The 21,867-nt window shown below is 42.4% G+C and overlaps 2 protein-coding genes across 5 annotated transcripts; one reads left to right on the top strand and one right to left on the bottom strand.

Annotated features, from left to right (window-relative positions):
* Positions 1-469: 469 nt before the first annotated feature.
* apex2 (APEX nuclease (apurinic/apyrimidinic endonuclease) 2) lies at positions 470-4,224 on the bottom strand. The gene is made up of 6 exons (XM_069140650.1): positions 4,012-4,224; positions 3,806-3,889; positions 2,858-3,038; positions 2,543-2,686; positions 2,033-2,102; positions 470-1,701 (listed from the first exon to the last, which is right to left on the bottom strand). Exons 1-6 carry the CDS (start codon positions 4,124-4,126, stop codon positions 577-579), a joined length of 1,719 nt encoding a protein of 572 aa, XP_068996751.1. The 5' UTR covers positions 4,127-4,224; the 3' UTR covers positions 470-576.
* A 20-nt stretch (positions 4,225-4,244) lies between these two features.
* Positions 4,245-20,893, top strand: LOC138192942 (protein bicaudal D homolog 2). Of its 4 annotated transcripts, none has more exons than XM_069140647.1 (10): positions 4,245-4,418; positions 5,681-6,016; positions 8,155-8,367; positions 8,586-8,738; positions 10,177-10,686; positions 11,969-12,850; positions 13,479-13,658; positions 15,272-15,423; positions 16,681-17,041; positions 18,218-20,893. In XM_069140647.1, the coding sequence occupies exons 2-10, from the start codon at positions 5,762-5,764 to the stop codon at positions 18,221-18,223; spliced, it is 2,712 nt and encodes a 903-aa protein (XP_068996748.1). In that variant the 5' UTR covers positions 4,245-4,418; positions 5,681-5,761; the 3' UTR covers positions 18,224-20,893. The 4 variants fall into 4 exon arrangements, with proteins under 4 accessions (XP_068996748.1, XP_068996747.1, XP_068996746.1 ...); XM_069140646.1 differs by lacking the exon at positions 4,245-4,418 and adding an exon at positions 4,427-4,557; XM_069140645.1 differs by lacking the exon at positions 4,245-4,418 and adding an exon at positions 4,427-4,630.
* The last annotated feature ends 974 nt before the right edge of the window (positions 20,894-21,867 follow it).

Genomic DNA, 21,867 nt, shown 5'->3' with positions numbered 1-21,867 from the left:
ATCATAATATCCGACATCTCAGACCATCAGAGGCTATATGATGTAGGTAACTTTAACTTTAACAGGAGAGATTCACACTCTCAGTCTCATGGCATGAGAACAAGTAGGACAGCAACTAACAGGCTTTTTCGTTACTGATTAACCAAACAATGACTTTAACACTTCACTAATTCATTGGTTATTTTGTAAAATGCCAGAGAATAGCGGAAAGTTCCCCATGGGGCTCGAGGTGTTGTCTTCATGTTGTTCAGTTTCACCAACCAACTGCCCAAAACTGAAGAATGCAATTATATGAAACAGAAAAAAATGTCAATATCTTACATTTGAGAAGCTGGAGCCTGAGGATATTTAGCAATTTTGTTTGAAAAATGATTACCAAAATAGTTCAAGATACATATTTTTGTTCATCTATTATCACCTGATTACTTAATTGTTCCAGATTCAAGAATAAATAAGACAAAAATCTCGGTAATATAAAACTACTGTCTTTTATTATTTAGCCAAGACAAACAGTTATAAAAATAGACATTTGTGTATCAGTTTTATAACACTGGCATGAGTTACACAGTTATCATGTCACTTCCCCTTGTCAACCCATGCAAAGAAATTACATCGTGCCTCCGGGTTGGAGGCATGTCCCTGAGGACGGGCACACACAAAAAACTGTTTGCCCATGTTTGGCCCCTCCTTCTTTACAGTACGAAGCACACAGGGTTCCCCGTGGACCTTGCAGGAGGGCGGTGGCGGTGGTCCACGAAGCACCGACTTCCAAAACCCTAATGATGCCCCTTTCTTTGCTTCTGAGTGTCCCACAGCGGGCTGAGAGCTTAAATGTTTTGTCTTCACCCGTTTGTCGGTTTCTGCTGTGGTGCTGCCGGAGCACAGCTGTGATGAACCATCGAGGACAAGCTCAGTATCTCGATTTCCAGTGTCTGTGACTGAGGACATTTCTCCTGCTGAGGGTGCTTTTTGGCTGCTGTGTGATGATGCATCTTCATCCAGACCGGTTTCTTTTTCACACTGCCCAACATTTGCTTGTTTGGGTTTAAAAAAGGAAAGCAGGCTGCCCTGTGGCTTTGAAGAGGTATTTACTGTTTTAGGCTTTTTCCCCTTTGGGACAACAGAGTGTGATGTTAATAACCGTTTTTTACCAGGGACGTTTCCAGCTCCATGTGGGTTTAAATTCTCTCTCCTTTCCTCTTCTTCTTGAGATGCAGGTAAGACCTCCTTCTGCTCAGACTGAACTGATATTTGGTCCACCTTAACCAGGAAGCGAGAGAGTTTCTGCTGTTTGCCAGCAAACTGTGGCAGGTAGCGAGTGCAGAGGGGAGGAGCCTTGGAGCTAGGAAGGAGAGAGCAGCTCAGTTTCCCCCACACAGGGCAGTGGTCGGACCCCTCCACCTCTGGCATGATGTCCGCTGCCACAAACTGCTCCTTAGCCAGCTGGCAATCAGCTAATATGTAGTCAATGCGTGTGCCGTAGTTGGTCTGCCGCGCTCCGGTGAGGGTGGACCAGCACGTGAAGGCATTGGTGCGAGTTGGGTGGAAAAAGCGAAAGGTATCCACGAATATTCCACTGTGGATGGTGTCTGTTACTTCTGACTCTTCATCAGGTTCATCATCGTCGTCGTCCTCTTCTTCTCTGCCACTGTGCAAAAAGCCATTCAGCCATTTCCTCCCAGGGTTTTCACTAAAATCATCCTAAGTAATGAGAGTTACATTATGAAAAATATTCATGCAGGAACATATCTATTATTTTATGTCATGTTATTTTACTCATTTGTATACAATATAGATAGCTACAGCTTGCATGTCTGGTCATTAGATTTAAATCAACAGCCAGTAGGCATTTTTTACTCCTGTTTTGGTCTGGATCAAAGGGCTCACTAACATATGTTAATTAGAGAGTTTTAAAGGTGCTCATGAGCTACGTACTGAAAAAAATATACTTTTCAAAACATTTAATTATTTCTTTAAGAAAAGAGAAAACTAGTAAAACACAATTTTGATAGTATTCAAACCTGTTACTTACATTGTCACTGGGATCACAGTGGTCTATTGGCCGATGAGATGTATTTACATCTCCTAAAACAATCACATGGCTGGAAAACAGAACAGAAAAAACAATTAACTCAGATTGCTCAACTTAGAAAGAAGGGAGGGAGTATCTGAGAAGAGATTATTTTGTATAAAAAAAAAAAAAAAAAAAAAAAAAAAAAAAAAAATCACAACAAAAGCAAATATCATTTGTCTTAAATTAAATCAGTCTGACTATGATTATCTTTGGAAATGCAAATGTTTTAAAATAGTTTATTTTACCACTTTAAAAGCAGCTTTAAGATTCAGGAAATTTATAAACACTTTTTTAATGCCAATAGTTTCCATTTTCTTTTTTTAACATGCGAGTCCTTGTCAAAGCTCAAACGTATAATAACCATAAACTGGCAAAGAGCTGCATAATGAGATATTATGTAAAACCTTTGTGGTAAAAGCAGGATACACCTGTGTCACACTTATGACTGCAATTCTTTTTGTCTCTCACCTCCCATCTTTTAGGACAGATTCAGCTCGAGACTGAAGCAACTTGTAGAACTGCAGTTTGAACTGCTTTCGCTCAGGCTTTTCAGGGTCGGCCCTTGGACAGTACACATTGATCACGGTGACAGTTTGCTCTTTGTCCTGACACCTGTAAGGGTAATAAAAAAATAAAAATAAAAATAATTCCCCAGAAGGAAATTGTTGATCGTTTTCTTTAAAAAAAAAAATGCAATTACACGGACAACGGAGATTAACACCAAATACAGCACATATAACAGGATTTCTCAATGAAACCTCAACGTGTAATACTTTCTCTTACATGATTCTGTGCTGTGTGATCACGGCTCGTCCTTCACTGTCCAAAAGCTGCAGCTCCTCGCTTGAAAACTCAGTGTGGTCACCGTAGCATCCAACAGCACCTTCATGGTTGGTCAGCAGACCTGTGAGACCCTCCTCAGCGGCAAATGGAGTCGCACTGTCCTTACAGTAGGTGGCAACCCCTGTGCACATCAGCATATGGGATGTGAATTATTGTACGCCGTGAGAAACTAAAGAGCAGGTGAAGTGCAGGGATATTTTGTTAACCAATAACCAATTTACTTTCCAGTAATAATAATCCTATTTATTTTTAGAAGATTGTGGAGGACGAGGATAGTACGAGAAAATTTAAATCATACATGTAATGTTTGGAGACGGTCGGTCCATGTGCATAAGATTTACAGCCTTTTGCAGTTTCATGGCGAGACATTTAAAAATGGCCATCCATTAACGAACACGAATTCAGTTAACAACTTTTAATCCCAAACATGTTAAGAGTGCACAGAAAAAAAACAAGATTCAACTCGATCCGACAAAAATTACTAGGAGGAGTTCGCCCAAAATGAATTCATAATGGAGGACTTCCTGTTGAGTTGACGTAATGGTGCAATGTAACTTATTTTGTTCATCTCGTTGTGACACACGTGTCCACCGGATTTCGGGCGTGTACATAAACGCAGCCGCCGGGGGCGCTAGCGAGCCCTTTGGCCACGCCCACTCGGGACTCCAACTAAAATACGACATTTTTCGCCGGGAGAGACCAACTTTCATAAGTTTTTGAATATGATAAACCCTCCAAAAGTGCAATTTATTTTTATGAATAATAATAATAATAAGGAGCAAAAAAAAAAAAAAAAAAAAAAAAATCCTTGAATAACAATAGGACTTTTGACCCTTCGGTACTCGCGTAATAATAATAATAAAAATACTATGCTTTAAAACAATGAACCTGAATAGCCGCTGCGCCCTCGACTGTAGCTGAAGTAGGAGTTGTAGCCTTCGACTACCGCGGTCCTTTCATCGAGCAGGTCTCCTGCGGGGGACAAATAAAGCGTTTAATTTGTTTGTTACGGTCACAATAGACTCCAGACTGCGGCGCGTCGCACGACAAGCTCCGCCGCGTTTCCAAAACCTTTCCCGCTGCTCGCCACTTACTCGTCACTTTCGTCTCCTGAACGCAAATAATATCTGCACCCAGGGAGTCGAGAGCATTTTTTATGCCGCCTCCGAAAGTCCTGATGCCGTTTATATTCCAGGTAACGATCTCCATCGCGTTAAAAAAAAAACAACAAAAAAAACTAACCCCCGACTTTTGTTGGGAGAAGATGGCCGGTGTCAAAACGGAAGTCGAGAAAAAAAAAAAAAGGGGGACGAGCGGAAGTGGATTTCTGCAACTAATCTCGTGCGTTATTCCTCTCCGGTGTCGGATTTTTTTTTTTTTTTTTTTGTTCATTCGCTATTGTTTTACAATTTTATACGTGTGGACAGACAGCGCGGGTCACGTCCGCCGTAATACGGGAGAATAAAAGACGGATGTCGGCGTGGCTTGCGTTGCCCCGTCGGTAAGCTAGAGGGGGTTGTGGTGCCTTCACGGTTTTCGGCGCGCGTTTGACACTCAACCTCGAGCTGCGGTGAAAACGAGAGAACCGGGTTAGAGGAAGGAAGGAAGGAAGGAAGGAAGGGAGGAAGGGAAAGAGGCTGGTAAACCCCCTTTTTGTTGTTGTTTTTTTTTGCTTTCCCGCTCGGCCTCGTTCTTTGGCGTCAAAACCGCACGGTGAGTACCGAGTGTGCGCTAAATGATGGCTATCCGGCTAATTAGCTCGTCTGACGGGATCCGACCTGACCCCCTCCCCCCTCGTTCGTCCCGATGGACGATGGCGTCTTGTTCCGTCAAGGCTCTGCGGAAATGTGTCTAAATTGCAAAGCTGCTGAATTCGCGTCGTTACTTGTAAGTTTGGAGGGGGCATATTCACCGGTCTAAAGCTACGGCTGCTAGCTGTCTGTGCCGCGTCCTGTTTCCAGTCCCGACACGATGTCGTCTTAGATTTTGTATTTCCCCGTTTTGGAGCAGTTTTCATCCTCCTAGTTACCAGTTTACTTTGGCAACGGATGGGGTGGATGTTGGGGGGGGACATTACAGGCCGCAAACTCTTTAGTTGATGGTATGGCAAGATGGGGAAGCAAGATGCTTTCTGGATGACTCAACCTGCTCCATCATTGGGGCAGCTGGTGTTTCCATCTTCGGACAGACAAGAGGACATGTGTGGGGCGTGGAGGGAGGGAGGGAGGGAGGGAGGGGGGGGGGAATCTGCCCCACCCTATCGATACTGTTGGTCGACATAAATGCATACTGCTTCTTCGGATTTGTTTGTGCAGGACAACCGGCTGTCCCGAGTGTGTGTGTGTGTGTGTGTGTCTGCACATCCTGATAGATGAAGTGTTGCTGATGCGGGCTTTGTTAAATACAACCTGGTTGGTTGTGAGGAAATTACGAATCCAAATGGAGTTTTAAGTACCACAACATACCTAAAGGATGAACAGACACGTGTTGGTTGCTCACTCAAATCGTTTGTTATACTTGCTAGTATAACCAGAGTCAACCTTTCTACTTCACATAGTTGCAAACCGCAGCAGTTGGGTAATTTACAGCTTGGATTTGTCTGGTGGCCATTAGGCCTTTTGAGCTTAAGGAGATGTGTTTTCCTACCCAGTTAATCTTTAACGTTTGCCACAATTAGTGGCCCAATATGATTTATGCAAAACCTCCTCGGCCATTGTTCCAAGTAGTTTATGTAACCACTTTCTTTGTGTTTTTCCTTCATAGTGTGGCGTAATGAGAGTGGAGGAGCGAAGGAGGCAGGTGTGCCAGTAAAACGTTGGCAGACGAGTGGGAGGCCGGGCAAGGATGCTGGAGGCGGATGCAGACCCAGAAGGTGGTGCGGCAGTCGAGGGAGAAGGGGAAGCAGAGATGGGGAGCAGAGACATGAATTCGGAGGTGGTGCGGCTGACTCTGGAGCTTCAAGAGGCCACGGAGGAAAAGCACCAGGCAGCCCGCTATGGCCTGGTGGTGTTGGAGGAAAGTGCTGCCGTCAAGATGAAACACAGGCAGCTGAAAGAGGAGCATGAAGCCCTCAAAGTGGAGCTACAGCAGCTTAAAGAGGTAGGAACACCTCAGGCCTTATAACTACTATATCGATTTTTTTTTTCATCGAGGCCTATCAGGTTCTCTCCCCCCCCCCAGCCCTTACAAAGCCGGTTTTCCAATAACACACCACAGCTTTGTGATTCTTGCTTTTTAACTACAAATGCCTAATTAAGACAAACATTTATTAAATGCAATTTTTTTTTATTGACTGTTTAATGCTGTATTCCTGTGAGTTGACAATAGCAGAAATGAACTCAACAGTGGTGGCTGCCTGTTTATATATTGAATATATGCCAACATGTTATTTTCTGTTGCAATATTGCAGGATATTATTGCCCTGAAACAACGGAAGAGTTATACCATGAGTTTTTATTGTTTCACCTGCGTTACCACTATAATAATGGTGATGTAAGATTACCTGCTTCTGTGCTGTTGGCAGAATGTAACCTCTACACAATGAGGACACAATCTGCCGGCTCATGCTGTTCATTTTAATTTTGATAGCCGAGAAGCTGGCTTGTGGTCTATCTAGCAGCACAGATACCTTTGTTGTCTCGTGCATGTGCCAGTAAACTGTGACATAGATTTGGCTTCACATGCGTCCATTGAGTGTCTGCTACCACAATAACAGTTGTGTTGCAGTTGTGACCTAATATTTAACTTTCAATGTAAGCTTGTGATCGCATGCCGAGTCAGCTTTTCCTTGCATTTCATTTGATGTTGAGAGCATCAGCGAGAGAAGACTGCTTAGTGATGAGGTCATTGTCCATCCAATTAGTCCATAGGTTGCTGTTAACATGCCGCTGTTTCTCTGTCTATCTTGAACTGATTTTGATACTTGACTACAAAGCATTAAGTATTGAATGAAGTTAGTGACAGTTAAGAAAGATAAAAAGATTAGACCAATATGTCAAAACCCAGATTATCATGTAATCCATGCCTTTTACAGATTAATAGAAATTGTGACATATGCTTCTCATTATTTTAATGTCCTTAATGGTATATTTCCCATTTTCCTTCTGCAAATTTCGCTCTCTTTATTCTATTTATTTACAATCTTGCTGTAGCACTAACAAACAACCCCATTGACGTGGTTTACTATATTGTATTGTTTGTACAGTTGCTCTTCAGCTGACTGTTGCAGTTTCTCATTTAAAGCTACTATTTGTGTAAATGTCTAAATAACACCCTCATGCTCATGTTTCCACTGACTTTGTGCTGAATGACTGATGTATGAGCGGTTAATGTTTCCTGATGTAAACTTTGTCACAAATGCACCAGATGGGCCTTGAAGGTATTTAGTATTGCTGGATCAGGCTTTTGGAAACTGGTTTGGGTCAGAAAATAATCCCATAAAATCAAATCCCATCATGTTGGCGGATTTTCGGTTTTGTAATTGATTCATCTCAATGCTGAAATTTGAAAGAGAATATATAATTTTAAATCCTGCGAACAGGCAGGTACATACATTTAGCAATAAATGTAACAGTAAAATTGGTCTGCTGGGATGTTTTTATAACTACTAGCAAAGCTGTTTATGTTTCAAGGGCCGTACTGGTACAGAATTTCAGTCATTTTGTTCTAATCCGCATAAACCTCGTTTCTTGGCTATTTACCCGCCGAGGCTTTGACAGGGCCCTAACAAAGTGGAGGGAACTCGTGTGATGTAAATTAGCATGGTTATATAACCACACCATGATGCTCAGTCGAGCGGGTTTAGTAGCATGTTCAGTTCACGTAACACCTTATTTGATAGTGCTTTCATCAGCAGTCATTGATGTGTAATATGCCAAGCTTCATGATTATGGAAAGCTGCGAAGAAGTGCCCGTTATCACAGTTATGTTCAGGCTTATAGTATCATATTAGCGAGACAGATGTTTAGTCTGAAATCATATGGAAGTGGCTGTTAAAGTCTAAGGTTACTGACCTATTTCCGCTATTTCCTCATTACAATTGGGTTTGTAGGTGATGGCTTTCAGGGACGTCCTGTCTCCTCTCCTTTGGTTGAAATATTGATGTTTTGTTTTTTTCCTGGAAATTATATGCTCTTTCGTTCTGCACTGAAAACGGACTTTCAGTGGGTAACGTACTGCAGCCTGTCAGATACTGCAGGTTTTGCCCTTCCTTTAATCGTTTTTTTGTTTGTATGAAGGCGTTTGCAGATTCTGTGAGCAGCCAGAAGCGTGCAGCTGCTGATGGAGAGTGCCGGGAGGAGAGCCTACTGCAGGAGACTGCCACTAAAGAGGCTGCCATGGCAACCCGCATCGAGGAAGTTCAGGCAGAGCTCAAGCAGGCACGCCTTGCTCTGAGCAATGCTGACGCAGAGATCGATAGGTTGGGGGGAATCTCTACCCAGCTGAAGAAGGTATGGTGTATTCACTCGGTACACCTGTATGCTGCTGTAACAGTGTATACTGTCAGGCCCCATCTCTTCATAATGTATAAGAATTATCCCTAAAGCACAAGAGGATATATCATCTGTGTAAACTCATTCCCAAAACTGACTGTACATGACATTGAACTGACAAGTATGAATTTTAGATTTTGTGCTTCACCGATATCTCCGTGGGTTGTGTTCCGCAGGAGTGTGAATGTCTGGAGGCAGAGAAGGGCCACCTGAGGGATGAAATGAAGGAATATAAAGTACGTGAGCTGCGGCAATTGCAGGACACTGGTGAGCTAGAAGAAGAGAACATATCTCTGCAAAAACAGGTGTCTGTGCTCAAGGAAAACCAGGTAAGTTATTACCCAACTTTACCAAAGACATAACTGGCTGTCATTCCAAAGAATTGTGGTTGTCCAGAATGGAAAAACATTGAAAATAGAAGTGGGAAAATGCCATCTCAACATTGTACTGATGTTTTCCTCTTTATGTCCCAAAATTTGTTTTTGGGCTTTTAAACTCTGTGTGTGTATAGTGAAGCACATGTACAGTAAGTGGTTAAGACTTTATTATATGACCATTGTTACAGTGCACTGCTTTTTTTTTTCCAGTTATGTTTCCTGCACTAGAGCAAAATCAATTTATGATCTCCCTCACATGCGTTATAAACTGGCCACTGCTGAGCACCGAACAGTGCAGTGGCTGGATGATTAATGTTATATACAGAAAATGAAGTTGCTCCCACAACTGAGGACAATAACTCATGTTACAACAAGCTTTTTCCATTTGTCAGTGGATTCTCAGCATGTCGGCTCCCTGTGAGAACCCAATACCAAAGCCAATTAAATATTTTGCAGGCAATGCAGCCAGTGAGGGTTAATTATAGTTTCAAGTAGTGCTATGGCAACCGAGTGTCAGTGTGACAATTTCATGATTTCAGGACCAATTTCAAGTTTTAGAGGACTTTAATTTCTTTGAGAAATCATATGTTAGAAATATTAGGTCTGGAATTTTAGCCGAGAACTATTTTCTAAATATAAGCATACCTTCTAATCGCATCACATCCGCTCGTCCCCGCATCTATTTCTATGACCTCAAATTAAGGCTCTGCAAGAATGTTGCATCTTACCTGATACAGGATGTTCAGTATCCATAATGGTTGTCATATTAAGTAGCTATGCGAGTCTGCTTCAGAGGACGGAATAAGCCTGATGTGTTTACACACCTCTGTCAAGACAAACTGTCCAAGGCTGGTTTTAAATCAAGCGAAGGTTTGTTGGTGTAAACTTGACGTGTGTGAGTTTACTTTTAGATAAAGCAGAGTGTTGCCTCTACAGTCTCTGCTGTATTTGTTACATGAAACCCCCTAAGTGATCTTAAGTCCCTTCAGTCACAGCATTAATCTTAATGTAATGTTTATCTTGGTTATTAGGGGCATGTAAGGCTTAAATAAGGCAACTCAACAAAGAGTGTCATTCAGCAGCTGAAGCTTTATGCTAAAAGCCATTTGACATCAGAGAATTGTGGAAAGAAAGAGGCGGTGAATAAAAGATGCCAAAGGAGTCTCTAGCGAGAACCAAACAGACATTTTGAAGGGTTTATGCATTTAAAAAAAACAAACTTAAAATAGAAAAATATTTGTTCACTTTTATTACCTTTATTTGGATTGTTTGCAGTGGTTGGTATATTTGCATGTTTAAACTAGAAGGTGCACTCGTATATGTTGCATAAACCAACATAAAATCGCCAATTAAAAACAGCTCTCTGGTTGTGCTCCGACTCTTATTTCAGGTCGAGTTTGAATCAATAAAGCTGGAGCTGACCCATAAGAACGAGGAGCAGGAGGAGCTGCAAGCACAGCTGGACGAGGCTGCGAGGCTGAGGGAGATCGCAGAGAGGCAGCTGGATGAGGCCCTGGAAGCCCTGAAGGAGGAGAGGGAGCAGAAGAACAGTCTGCGGCGAGAGCTCTCCGCCTTGACCCTTAACCCCTTTGATTCTCTGGGGAACCTGGAGCTCCACTTGGAGCAGCTGGATGATAGCCAGGAGGAGGGCCAAGGCCGAGAGGGTGAAGGTGAGGAAGAGAACCAGGACAGCGGTATTAATAACGGTCCTGGATCTTCTCCCGGTTCTGCTCACCCTCCTCACTTGGGTGGCTCCAAAAGTAATGGCCTCATCCAACGCTACTCCACTCCACGCAACAGTGACATGTTCCTGCGCGCTCCAGCCTCCGGGCTGGTGTCCGACCTGCTGAGTGAGCTCCACTTTTCAGACAGTCAGAAACTAAAACAACAGCTCCTGCAGGTAGGCAACACAAAAACACAGACCGCTGTTTGAAATCATTGTGAAAAACTCCTACCATGTTAAATATGATTTAGAAAAGGAGCTACAATTTTTAAATTTTTTTTTTTTTTTTTTTTATGTTTTTATTCCCTTGTTAGCTTAAATTGTTCAGTAAACGTCATGACTGTATGTGTGTTTGTTTTATTATGGGATTTGGAAAAAGCTTTTAGAAAGGGTTACCCTTTATGAACATTCGCTAAATTCTATAAATCTGCAACCATCAGGAGTAGAGCAGTCAACTTCAAACATCGGCAAACAAGCTACTGGAAAAGTGGATAAGTTTTATTTTCTGATTGCGGATGCTGTAAAACGACATGTAGTCCTGCCTTTATTAATAGATTAATTAGAAGTTATGGTGCGAATTAGCATTTCAGCACGATGAAGAAAAATGACAGAAAATGTATTACTAATTAAGTAATTACTATATTATTTACCTTATGGTGATGTCTTGGGGCTTTTAAATGTGGATTTTTAAAAGCACACGGAAGTTTAGTCATAGATGAGTACAAAAATTACTTCTACATACAGATAATGTATTGTATATTTCCTGTCCATTTATACTCTTATTAGAACTAAACACTAATTTAAAATGTTTTAAACATTTTTGAGATCGTTTGGTTCACAGAAGTGCGTTTATATTTCAGAAACATCTTCTCTATCCAGGCTATCTTTAAATAATGGCACGTCATCAGGCAAGTTTGTTTGTGTGACTAAACTGTTAACATCCTTTAGAGCTTCCTGCTCTAGGCCACTTCCGCTTTGTGAAGGTGGAGGAGTGTTACTATATCATAACGTTTACTTCAAGCAATGCAGTCAGCTCCCACCTGATACAGTCTCACAGGTCCACAAACAAAAGGGTACTTTAGAAAATTAAGAATGTCTGAAACTGTCATTCCTGTTTGTCTGAGGGAAATATATTATTTATGATGCACTTAAATTGGGGGTTGGGTGAGAAAGCTCCTACCCAGCAGATGTTCGGGCTGTGGCACTGAATGGGGTTACATAAAATATGCATGAAGAGGAAAGGTGGTGGGGGAGAAATCTATGTTAGAGACTATTAGAAAATGTCCTTTAATTTCACGAAAATGAATCGACAATCATTATTAGGTAGGTATATACTTTATTAATCCCCGAGGGGAAATTTTTTAATATTTAATATTTTTTTATTAGCTCGGTTGCCTGGATTGGAACGGAAATGGATGATTACAAACGTTTCACGTTTCGTGTGTTTGTTTGTACACAGGCAGAGAGAGAGAAGTCCGGCCTGACTAGCAAGGTGGAGGAGCTGCAGATGCAGCTGATGATGTCCAAACAGGCACTCAGCCAGCAAGAAGACAAGGTTGGCTCTCTCACCCAACAGCTGGAGGCTGTGCAGAGCAGTCATCGTCACAGCCAGGAGGCAGGTGAACGGGGAGACAATGAGACAGAACATGAAGATGGTGGCAATGGCGTCTTTGACTATGAGGTAGACACCAAAAGCAAGGAAGTGCTGGAGGCGCGCATGCGTTCAGCTAGTGAAGAGCTTCTGAAGCTTCGAGATGAACTGTCTCAGGCAGGAACTCGTTATATCACTCTGGAGCAGAGATACAAGCACGAGAAGGACCGTTGGAGGGCAGAGGCCCAGGAGCTGGCTGACAAAATCCGCCAGTGCATCAAGTCCAGCAAGCAAGATCAAGAGCGCATCAGTGAGCTGGAGAAGGAGATCGGAGCCACACGGAAAGTGGCAATTGATTCTGAAGGGCACTTGAGCGTTGCCCAGGAAGAGCTGCTGGCCTTCTCTGAGGAGCTGTCCAACCTATACCACCACATCTGTGTGTGCAACAACCTAACACCCAAACGGGTCACCCTGGACTATTACCGCGATGGTGCCAGGGCAGGTGGTGGAGGAGGCAGCGCACGAAGACCACATCACGTCTATTCACCGCACAGCGCCCAGAAGAAGCCTCGAGCCAATGACCTGTTCGGTTCCAAAGCTTCAGCGCTGCAGTTCATGGGAGAGGTTGACAGTGCAGGAACAAGTGGAGACTCTCCTACTTGCCCCGGATCCCCCACCCTGGACTTCAGGGACCCTTCAAATGTTCGCAACTTGGTTGCAGTCATCCGTTGCCAGATCAAACACCTCCGGGTAAGACAGCACTGCAGTTCACATCAGTATGTCAGACATTTGTTAGGGCGCTGCTCCGATACTACTTTTCTGTTTGTGAACTAACCAGTAAACCAGTGCAAATTCTTTGTCACTGTGACAAATGCTCAGCCAGGCTTTGGTTCTGGGTAAAAGCCTTTCCTCCGCCGCACATTTTTTGCTGAACCTAATTCTCTGGTCAGACTGTTCATGTAGTTGAGTAGCTCCTGTGTCTGCACAAATCCAGCGCCTGGTCCGATCTCTGGTGACACGTGTGTGTGTGTGGGGGGGGGGTTTGAATGGATCGGATTATCAGGGGTCAAAGTTGAGTGGCGGCTTCCACTACACAGAATCCTCTGACAAAGCACCAGTGTCTCGAACACTGGGAACATTTGTTTACATGCAGTGAAATGTGCATTTTCGAACAAAAATAGTTGCTCTTTTACATTCCTCTAGATTTACTTTACTCAACTCAACACTGCTGTTAAGAAATTTTGAGATAAAGTTTTGACCGTTTAAAACGTGATATACTTTGCGTTAAAAAAAAACATCGATTCAAAACTGTACGAAATTTGACTTCCAGACGAACACGTAAATTCCTTTCATGAATAACGTCTTTGTGTTCTCTCAGGTGGCGGTGGACCTCTGTCGTCAGAGAGGTGCGATGCCTTACTCGGGGTTCAGCAGCAGCGGGGAGTCCGAGCGGGACGCTGAAAGCCTCTTGGAGGAAGTTCTTAAACTCAAGTCTCTTCTCAGCACCAAGAGAGAGCAGATCGCTACCCTCAGGACTGTCCTCAAGGCAAACAAACAGGTCGGCCACAGCGAGCAGGGACTAAGCTGCGATGTTCCCGTTTGATCTCTTGATCTTTTGAAGCAGTTTGTCAAGAAGTGAGGCATAGCGTTAGTTCAGGCGCAGCTCTGTGAGTCTGGAACATCCAATCATTTTGTTAAACAGCACAGACATTATAACCCGGCACTTGACAGGCACACTCATGCCAGCGCCCTGCGCTCCCTCCACTTCCCCATCCTCCTCCCTGTGTTGTATTTCATGTTGTTGATTTATGTAACATTTAATGCTCATGTATTTGTTTATTAAGGGGAATAAGCTCTGTCAGCAGGTTTCTCATCACTGCTCTGATTCATTGAGCGGTCCCTCAAACAGCAAAACATTTTCTATCGAATCTAATTGTTCCAAGTGTCACTCACTGAAACGGTTAGATTTGAGTTCACTTATTTTTCTATCTTGCCCTATAATCAAGCCTAACCTGTTAAAGACATTCCTGAAAAATTTACTGCTCTCGTGTCCAAGGTCAGTGTTGTATATTTTTGTATTATGGCAATAAAAACAAGCTTTCCCACATTTTTACATTCTTGCCAGAGTACAGAGTCTGTAAATGAATCTTCCCTCTGTTACTTTTTAGACATTCAGTCGGTCTGCGTGTCTGTTACACTCGAGATACATTCTTGTAAATGTATCTTGAGAATGTAAATAAAACACGATTTAAACAGTTCCAAATTATTTACAGGAGCAGATGATCTGATTACATTTTAGAGTACCGTTCAGCATATATTTGCATATTAATCCAAATTAAATTTTGCTATCTTGTTTTAAAAACTCTTGAGTACAGTGAGCATGCATGTTTTTTTTTTTTTTTTTTTTTTTTCATGGAGGTCATGGTGGGACATAAGGCAATCCAAGTGGTCGCTTCTTGATAATCAATAGAATTGCTCCGATAAGGCAGCAGTGTGGTTGACCTTGCAAATCAGTGTTTTGTGCAGAAGGTCGCTTGAACTCGCGGAGTTCTGCACCTCGAGTTAGACTGTGATGTTGAACTCCTCAATGAACACTCTTTCCCCCTCCGCTGCACCTCAAGGTCTGCATGACCTGCTTCTGTCATTCCCCGAGCTGTCAGTCCCTTCTACACACACACTCGCACGAATACACTCACTCACTCACTCATTCACTCACTCACTTAAGGTAATCTGTTTGATGAGGCAGCACTCGCTTACAGTACCTTACCTTCTCGAGTTCGATTTCCAGAAATACGATAGCTGCCCGTTGGTGGCTCTGGTGTAATCACATTATTTTACAAATGAGGCTGTTAAATTGATTATTACATTTAGGGATGAGGTATGTTCGAGGTGAAATGGGTTCAGGATTTTTGTGTGCAAGATAGCGCGTGTTTAAGATAAACACTCCGTATTGGTTTTGTGCGGGTTTTATTATGAGAGCAATGACTTGTCACTGATCCTCTCCGGGTCTGATACAGATTGCGCTTGAACAGAGGACGTGTTGTTTTCACTTGAATCGGGAATTCAAAAGCTGTAATATGAACAAATGTATTATTTTAATCATAATCCTGCATGGTAATATGTATTTTATACCCCGTTTTGGAAACTGAATGATGTTTTTGGTCGTTGCAGACTGCAGAGTTGGCTTTGTCCAATTTGAAAACCAAGTACGAGACCGAGAAGAGCATGGTGTCGGAGACCATGATGAAGTTACGGAATGAGCTCAAAGCCCTGAAGGAAGACGCTGCCACCTTCTCCTCGCTCAGAGTCATGTTTGCCAGCCGGTATGATTTCCTTTTCATGTGATTTGCAACCAAACAAGAAAAAAAAAAAAAAAAAAAAAAAAAGCATTCATCACTGTCAGATATGTAAAAAAAAAAAAAAAAAAAATTTGATTTTTGATTGCTCTAGCATATCTTTGAACTGAAACATGTTCATGTAGTTCTGATTGTTGTTGCTCGTGTTTATTAATGGAACTCTTGTTGTGGTACGGCTTTTGCTATCACTCGCGTAATAAGCTTACCGTGCTTATTACGCCTGTGGACAAGCCACTGGTTCGCGTGAAGATTACGAACCACATGCTCTGCCCTGTGCTGACGGGTGGAGGAGGCCGGGACAGATTTGTCCCATCAAGCCAGGTCACCTTAGGGAGGGAGACGTTTAATGTTTGCAGGACACGCTTGAGACATTAGACCGAGAGTTCCACTTGCAGACCACAACGCGAACTAATCATTCATCTCTTCTGACCGTCAGTTGACATTAATGATTGTTTGCGGTGTTGTTGTGTTGGCTTGAGTGAGTGAACTAATTTTACAACAGGAATGCTTGTGTTATTGTTTGTCACCTAAATACCAGAGAAGGTTCCTGCGCATGCATCAGACCGTCGAGACCCTTTCCAGACAGTTATGAGCTGGCACTTGATTATCCCCAAGAAGGATTGGAGAACAGACAGTGATCAAGGACTGCGACTGTCTGTTCCAACAGGCAAAAGATTACAGCTTACAGAAAGCTCTTTGCTTATAATTTGGTTAAGTGGTGCCATCATGTGGATACCGGGAGAGACTGCATTTTCTACACTATATGGCAACAATTAGCTTTTTTTAAACTCTTATTGTAGTCCCACTGTTGCATGCACCCCTCAATTCTTGCACTCAAAATTATTAGTAGTACTCGACATAAAATTAATGACTCGTCTATGCACCCATATTTTTGACAGAGGCTTTGCTGATATTTTTCCGTTTTCTATCAATGTGAATACAGTAATTATTTTAACGCGTAAAACATAACACGCGTAAACAATTTGTTCTTTGGTAATTTGTGATAGTGTTTATTATTTTATGGTTTTAAGTTCATTAGTCCCCAAAAAATCCACAAGATGAAACCGTAATGAAAGAAGTCTTTAGTTGCTGTCGCGGCTGGTGTTTAAATGTTGCTTCTAACACTACAAGTCAGGTTTAGCATGTGTTTTGTGCGTCTCTTGCTTTAATTTTTCTTGCCTACGTGTGCATGTTGCATCTCTTCGTTGTGTCTGCATCTCTCAGGTGTGACCAGTATGTGACCCAGCTGGATGAGATGCAGAGGCAGCTTGCAGCTGCAGAGGACGAGAAGAAGACCCTGAATTCTCTGCTGCGTATGGCCATCCAGCAGAAGCTGGCTCTGACTCAGCGCTTGGAGGACCTGGAGGCCCCTCTGTCTCCCCACAGCTTGAACAGCAGCCCCCGGCGCTCCCGGGCCAAAGAGCTCGCCACCAAGTCGGGTCGGACCCCTCGCAGCCCCCGAAGCAGTCCGGCCCGCCCCCCGCTGAGGAGCAGTCCACGGGCGAGCCCTGTTCTCGGCAGCAGCGTTCCTGCTATGGCCACTCACCACCTGCGAGCTTTAACCCGAAGCCTCCACACAAGCCCTGTAAGAACCCCTCCCTCTCTCTGCCATGAAAACGCCAGCCGGTCTCGCAGAGGCAAGGGTGTCCCACGAGATGCCACCTTCATTAGAAGTCGTAGCGTCAGTGATGTTTTCGACACAGAGTCGAGTCATAGCTATTCCCTGACGCGTAAAGACTCCAGCAGTTCTGTGAACAGTGAGATGACGGTAAAAACAGACGTCAGCGATTCCAGAAAGGGCGTGTCAGGCCGGAGGGCTTCGGTCCCCGCGCGTCAGGACACTTTCATCACAACTCGTGTTGTACCCGCCTCTTCCGCCAGGCTAAAGCCCTCCTTGTTTTCTTCCTCTAGAGATAGTCTAACCTCTTCTAAAGCGCCGCTTGTGTATCCTAACACGTCTAAAGCATGGGGTGAAAGTCAACCAAAGTCTGATCTAAAACCACCCGTAGATGTGTCTGTGAGGAGGAAACAGTTGACTCGGCGGTCTAATTCTGCGCAGGCAGCAGCTCCGTGCCGTAACACACTTCAGCCACACTCGGTCTCTTCACAGCTTAACGCGAAATCTTCCCAGACAACCGCATCTGTTTTTGTTCACAATGCAGCTGGTAAAGCCAGGATGACCGGGATCTGTAGAGAGTCCAGACGCAGGTTATCCGTCTCCACAAGTAGAACCGCTGAAGAACAGCACACTAATGTCAATAAGAGCCCTGGTAACAAAGCTCAGGCCACATCTCCCAGGGCCCGCAGCTCCCACTCCAAATCATCTCGCAGGCACTAACAAGTCATGCCACTTTATTTGTTTAGCATATTTACCGAAGTGCTGCGACGCCAGACAGAGTTAAAACTCATCAAATGGAATAAAAACATTAATAAAAAGGCAAAATAAAGCAGCCAGCAAATTTATACTTTATACATTATGCCATAAATATAAATAGGCTATACCTAAAGCTATAGAATATTGAATAAGCTATCATTAATATTTGGGAACAATCGTGTTTTTGCACAGACGTTATGTGGAGCTAATGCTAATTTGGCAATAGGAACTGCTTTGACTGATTGCGCCTACTTTGCTGATCATTTGTATGTTGTATTTACCTGTTTATCCTTATAATTTCACCTCACCCTTTTCTCATACTTTTTCAAGTTTTTACGTTGAACTAAATATGTTTTCTTTTGTCTCTGTCTCACCCTGTCTCTGTAGCGCTGAAACACTCCTTCCATTACTCCAAAACCCCTCTTCTCCATAAGGACCTGTCTCCATGTTGACTCCCCGGCTCCCTCCTCCTTTCCCGACTTGAGACATCCTGTCCATCCCAGATACGATGCTACATTCCCCACTACCCACCACAACCATGGAGTGAAAAAAGTATTAAAAAAAAAAAAAAAAATCTCTCATCCCACCCTCTCGGTCTTCTCTGCTTGAACTGGAGAAACCTGCATGCAGCCCGGAGAAGGATGAAGAGACAAATAGTGCTGCTCATTTCTCTGACGTCCTTGACTGTGTCTTGTCCAAAGTGGTTCCAACTTCCATCTGGTCTTTTTCAAGGCTGCCTGTTGTGCTGAACCGTTGACAGTATTTATTCCAGAATGAGAGATGTTTTCAGGTCCAGTATTTACTGTCCTCAGACTTCTAATCAAGGCTTTGATCTGTTTTTGAAGGCTTCAGGTTGTTACATTCTTGCCTTTAGCCTGGCGTCTCGGTCAGGCCAGTCTGGCATCTTTTAGTGTTGGTACGCCCTTAGGTCATCTGTGATAGCTCTCCTAGGTAGTTGTTTTATAGAACAATGCAGCCTTATTACCACAACTGCTATCTTTAGTAGTAGAGCTTGCTAGTGTCTTGATTCCCTCCTTTCACTGGTTGTGCAGTTCCATGCCCTTTTTTTTTTTTTTTTAATCCAGTGACATTTCTGGCTGTTTGGCTTCTGCCTGTCAGCCTCACCCTTTAACTAGAGGTCAGTAATCATGCCATTTCATATGGAAGTACATTAGCCATAAGATCACCTCCTCAGGTGAAACACTGAGAATTCAGATTCAGGATTTGGAAAATCTATAATGTGCATCTTACTTTGCGAACTATGCAGACCACATCAGGGCAGTGCCTGTAAACTTCCTGCTGTTGTTTAGAGTCAGGGTGGGTTTTGAAACTTACCTTTACTTTCAGTTGCCCATGGATGATTGCAACTCTTTGGCATTTCTCATAATAAGCAGATTTTGGAAGTCATTTCAAAGTGCAAAGTGGTAGAAGTTCAAACATCCCGTTGACTTATAATCATGTTGGGATGTGGGTTTTTAAAAGACACCGTCTCACATCTCCTAATATCTCCAGTGGCTTGGTTCTCCCTTAAAACTGATACTGACATGTTCCATACTCATTTGTCTTGATTACCGTGACAACATTTCCCATTCAGATTCTGCTTTTTCTCACTCTTTTGAACGGCTTAGCAACAACATTCATGTATTTCATAATTTAATGTTACCACCACCATGCTTTTGTGTGCTACCAAAATATGCATAAAGTAATGAACTAGTATCGCCCACAGAAAGCCAGTCGCTTCTCCTGTAGCTACAGCATCCATGTCTTTTTTTCAGCTTGGAACGCTAATAGTGCTGGCAGGCGTTGTCGCTTGTAAGAAATTGAAATACCTTTGATGCCCCATCATTTTCAAAAGCAATATACTTTCCATGTAGTAGCATATCAAAAATCAGATCCAAGATAAATCCATTTTAGAAAATAAAGTATTTGAGTGACACAAACATGACATTGCTTGGCCAGTAAACTACAAGCAGGCGCCTGGACTGAAAATAAAAAAAAGATATGTACATGCATCTATTAATACCAATACATGAGTCGCTTAAAGAGTAGTTTGATGCCACGGCTGTGATTTGAGGACAGCACTGCATTGCAGAATTGGCACTGAAACCTCATCTGTCTCACTGAGAGTTTGAATTCAAGCTGAGTTGACCTGATGAGACCCGTCATCGTCCTTCACACCACATTTGAAAACGGTTGTTTGAAAAATGAGAACTGAAGGCAAGAAAATGCAGACCCCATTTTTTCGGCTCAAGTGTCCCATCAGTGACTTGTGTACAAGAAGAAGCCACATCCTGCTGATTGAGTCTTTTCTTTTTGTTTTCTTTTTTTTTTTTTAAGTGCCTTGGTTTGGTCCTACATGTTGTTTTTAGACTCCACCACACTGTCCAAATAGAGGCTCCTGTTTGACACTGTAGTTTTTTTTTTATTTTTTTTTTTTTTTTTTTAAGGTATGTTATTAAATTGCTTTTGAGGAAACTCATTGAGCAGTGTAAGCACTGAACAAGGTGACATTTCACTTTGGTAAAATATTTTCACTTTTGAACTAGTATACCTTTTATGAAGTCATTAATAATAACTAAGAAATAAATCTGCATTAGCTCTCCCTCAAATTAGTGTTCACCACTTAAATGTTTAAAAACCTGCTGTCCTAAAAGTTACTGCATAACGATAATGAAGAAATGAAGAAAATAATGTATCAAAAGCATTAAGTAGAGTTACTGATGATGTCAGGGAAGCGCAACAAATTATTGCAAGAAGTGAAAATGCTTTAACATGATGTCATATTACACAGAAGGTTGTAAATGGATTCCTTTATCTATTTAATTCACTCTGTGAAGATGTGTGTATAGTTTAATTTCCATTGTTGTATAATATTTTTACTGTATTTATGTGGTCTGCATTCTGTGTAAATTGTACTAGAAGACGACATGCACACTCTCCGCATAACACGCGTGATGGTCCTCAACTTTTTGTGTATGCAAGTTGACCTTTCATTGACCCGTGACCCACTTTTGTCATGAATAATAAAAAAAAAAAAAAAGCCAACACTGTATACTGACGTGGTTTTGTGTGTTAAACCCAGTAATTATCATGTAAAACTCTGTCCTGAGATCCTCTCACTTTATTGTTACGGTATACACAGCAGGCTGTCCCCTTATGGGCTATTCTTGTGGTCAGTTTGTGGTACGAGCTCATTCTAAAATATTTTTTCTTCGCTGTGACATTTGAATTATACAGCCTGCTGCACAGTCAATCCTGGTCTGCATTTTAAATAAACCTCTGCTCAGTCTGAAGTCATAAAGAGCTGACTCAGCTGGGAAGGTTGACTCATAACGCAATTCCCATTTTGAGGCAACTTTTAAGTGTGTCACAGAAGGGAGGGGCGGGAGGAAGCTTCTGCACATGATTTAGCTTGTGCCAATTTTCTTTTGCGCTTTGTTGAATAAATAAAAAAATTCCTTCTGCGAATGAATGATCTCATAAAGTCACAGGTCCCACAAGCTAATAAAACCTGCAACCTATTAGAAGAAGAGAATAATTTGAAATCAACAAAATAATAAGACAAATTAAAGGAAAACAAAAGCAAAGAGCGAACCAGTTAACTCGGAATCATTTTAAGAATAAACTCTAATCTATTTACAACAAGGATTGAGGCCCAAAATGAAAGTTCCTCAGAACTATTTGGAGACATCAGATTTGAAAGGTTTTGTGGATTATTTTCTCCAGCGTGGAGTCACATATTTGCAGCAGACTTTCGAAGCTCAGTATTTAATGTTGGAACTTGTCTCTAAAGGCCAACCTGTAGAACAAGTTTGAGATCCAGATCTCCTAGTAAGAGGTTAGGACAAACACAATGTCTGCATATTTAGAAAACAGTTTCAGGCAAACACAATGCTGTGATGCATGTGTTCTTAGAAAGACCACCACGGCAAAAATAAATTATGACTTCCAATTTATGAATCTAAATGCGCAGACATAAACAGGATACAGCAATGTTAAGCCGTTGTTATACATGCAGAATATATCAGCATCATGGA

This window comes from Embiotoca jacksoni, unplaced genomic scaffold (genome assembly GCF_022577435.1).
Source record: "Embiotoca jacksoni isolate LCO1_2020_lvr unplaced genomic scaffold, fEmbJac1.0.p SCAF_9, whole genome shotgun sequence".
NCBI lineage: Eukaryota > Metazoa > Chordata > Actinopteri > Embiotocidae > Embiotoca > Embiotoca jacksoni.
The sequence above is the reverse complement of the archived record's forward strand: the minus strand, read 5'-3'. Positions and strand labels throughout refer to the sequence as shown.

What these genes read in the sequence shown, in the direction of transcription:
- apex2 (XM_069140650.1), bottom strand. Translation starts at nt 4,126, where the DNA reads ATGGAGATCGTTACCTGGAATATAAACGGCATCAGGACTTTCGGAGGC. An exon ending in ATCACACAGCACAGAATCAT is followed by an intron (nt 2,687 to 2,857) that starts GTAAGAGAAAGT and finishes TTACCCTTACAG; the next exon opens with GTGTCAGGACAAAGAGCAAA. An exon ending in TCTGTCCTAAAAGATGGGAG is followed by an intron (nt 2,103 to 2,542) that starts GTGAGAGACAAA and finishes TCTGTTTTCCAG; the next exon opens with CCATGTGATTGTTTTAGGAG.
- LOC138192942 (XM_069140647.1), top strand. Translation starts at nt 5,762, where the DNA reads ATGCTGGAGGCGGATGCAGACCCAGAAGGTGGTGCGGCAGTCGAGGGA. An exon ending in AGCTACAGCAGCTTAAAGAG is followed by an intron (nt 6,017 to 8,154) that starts GTAGGAACACCT and finishes GTTTGTATGAAG; the next exon opens with GCGTTTGCAGATTCTGTGAG. An exon ending in TAAAACAACAGCTCCTGCAG is followed by an intron (nt 10,687 to 11,968) that starts GTAGGCAACACA and finishes GTTTGTACACAG; the next exon opens with GCAGAGAGAGAGAAGTCCGG.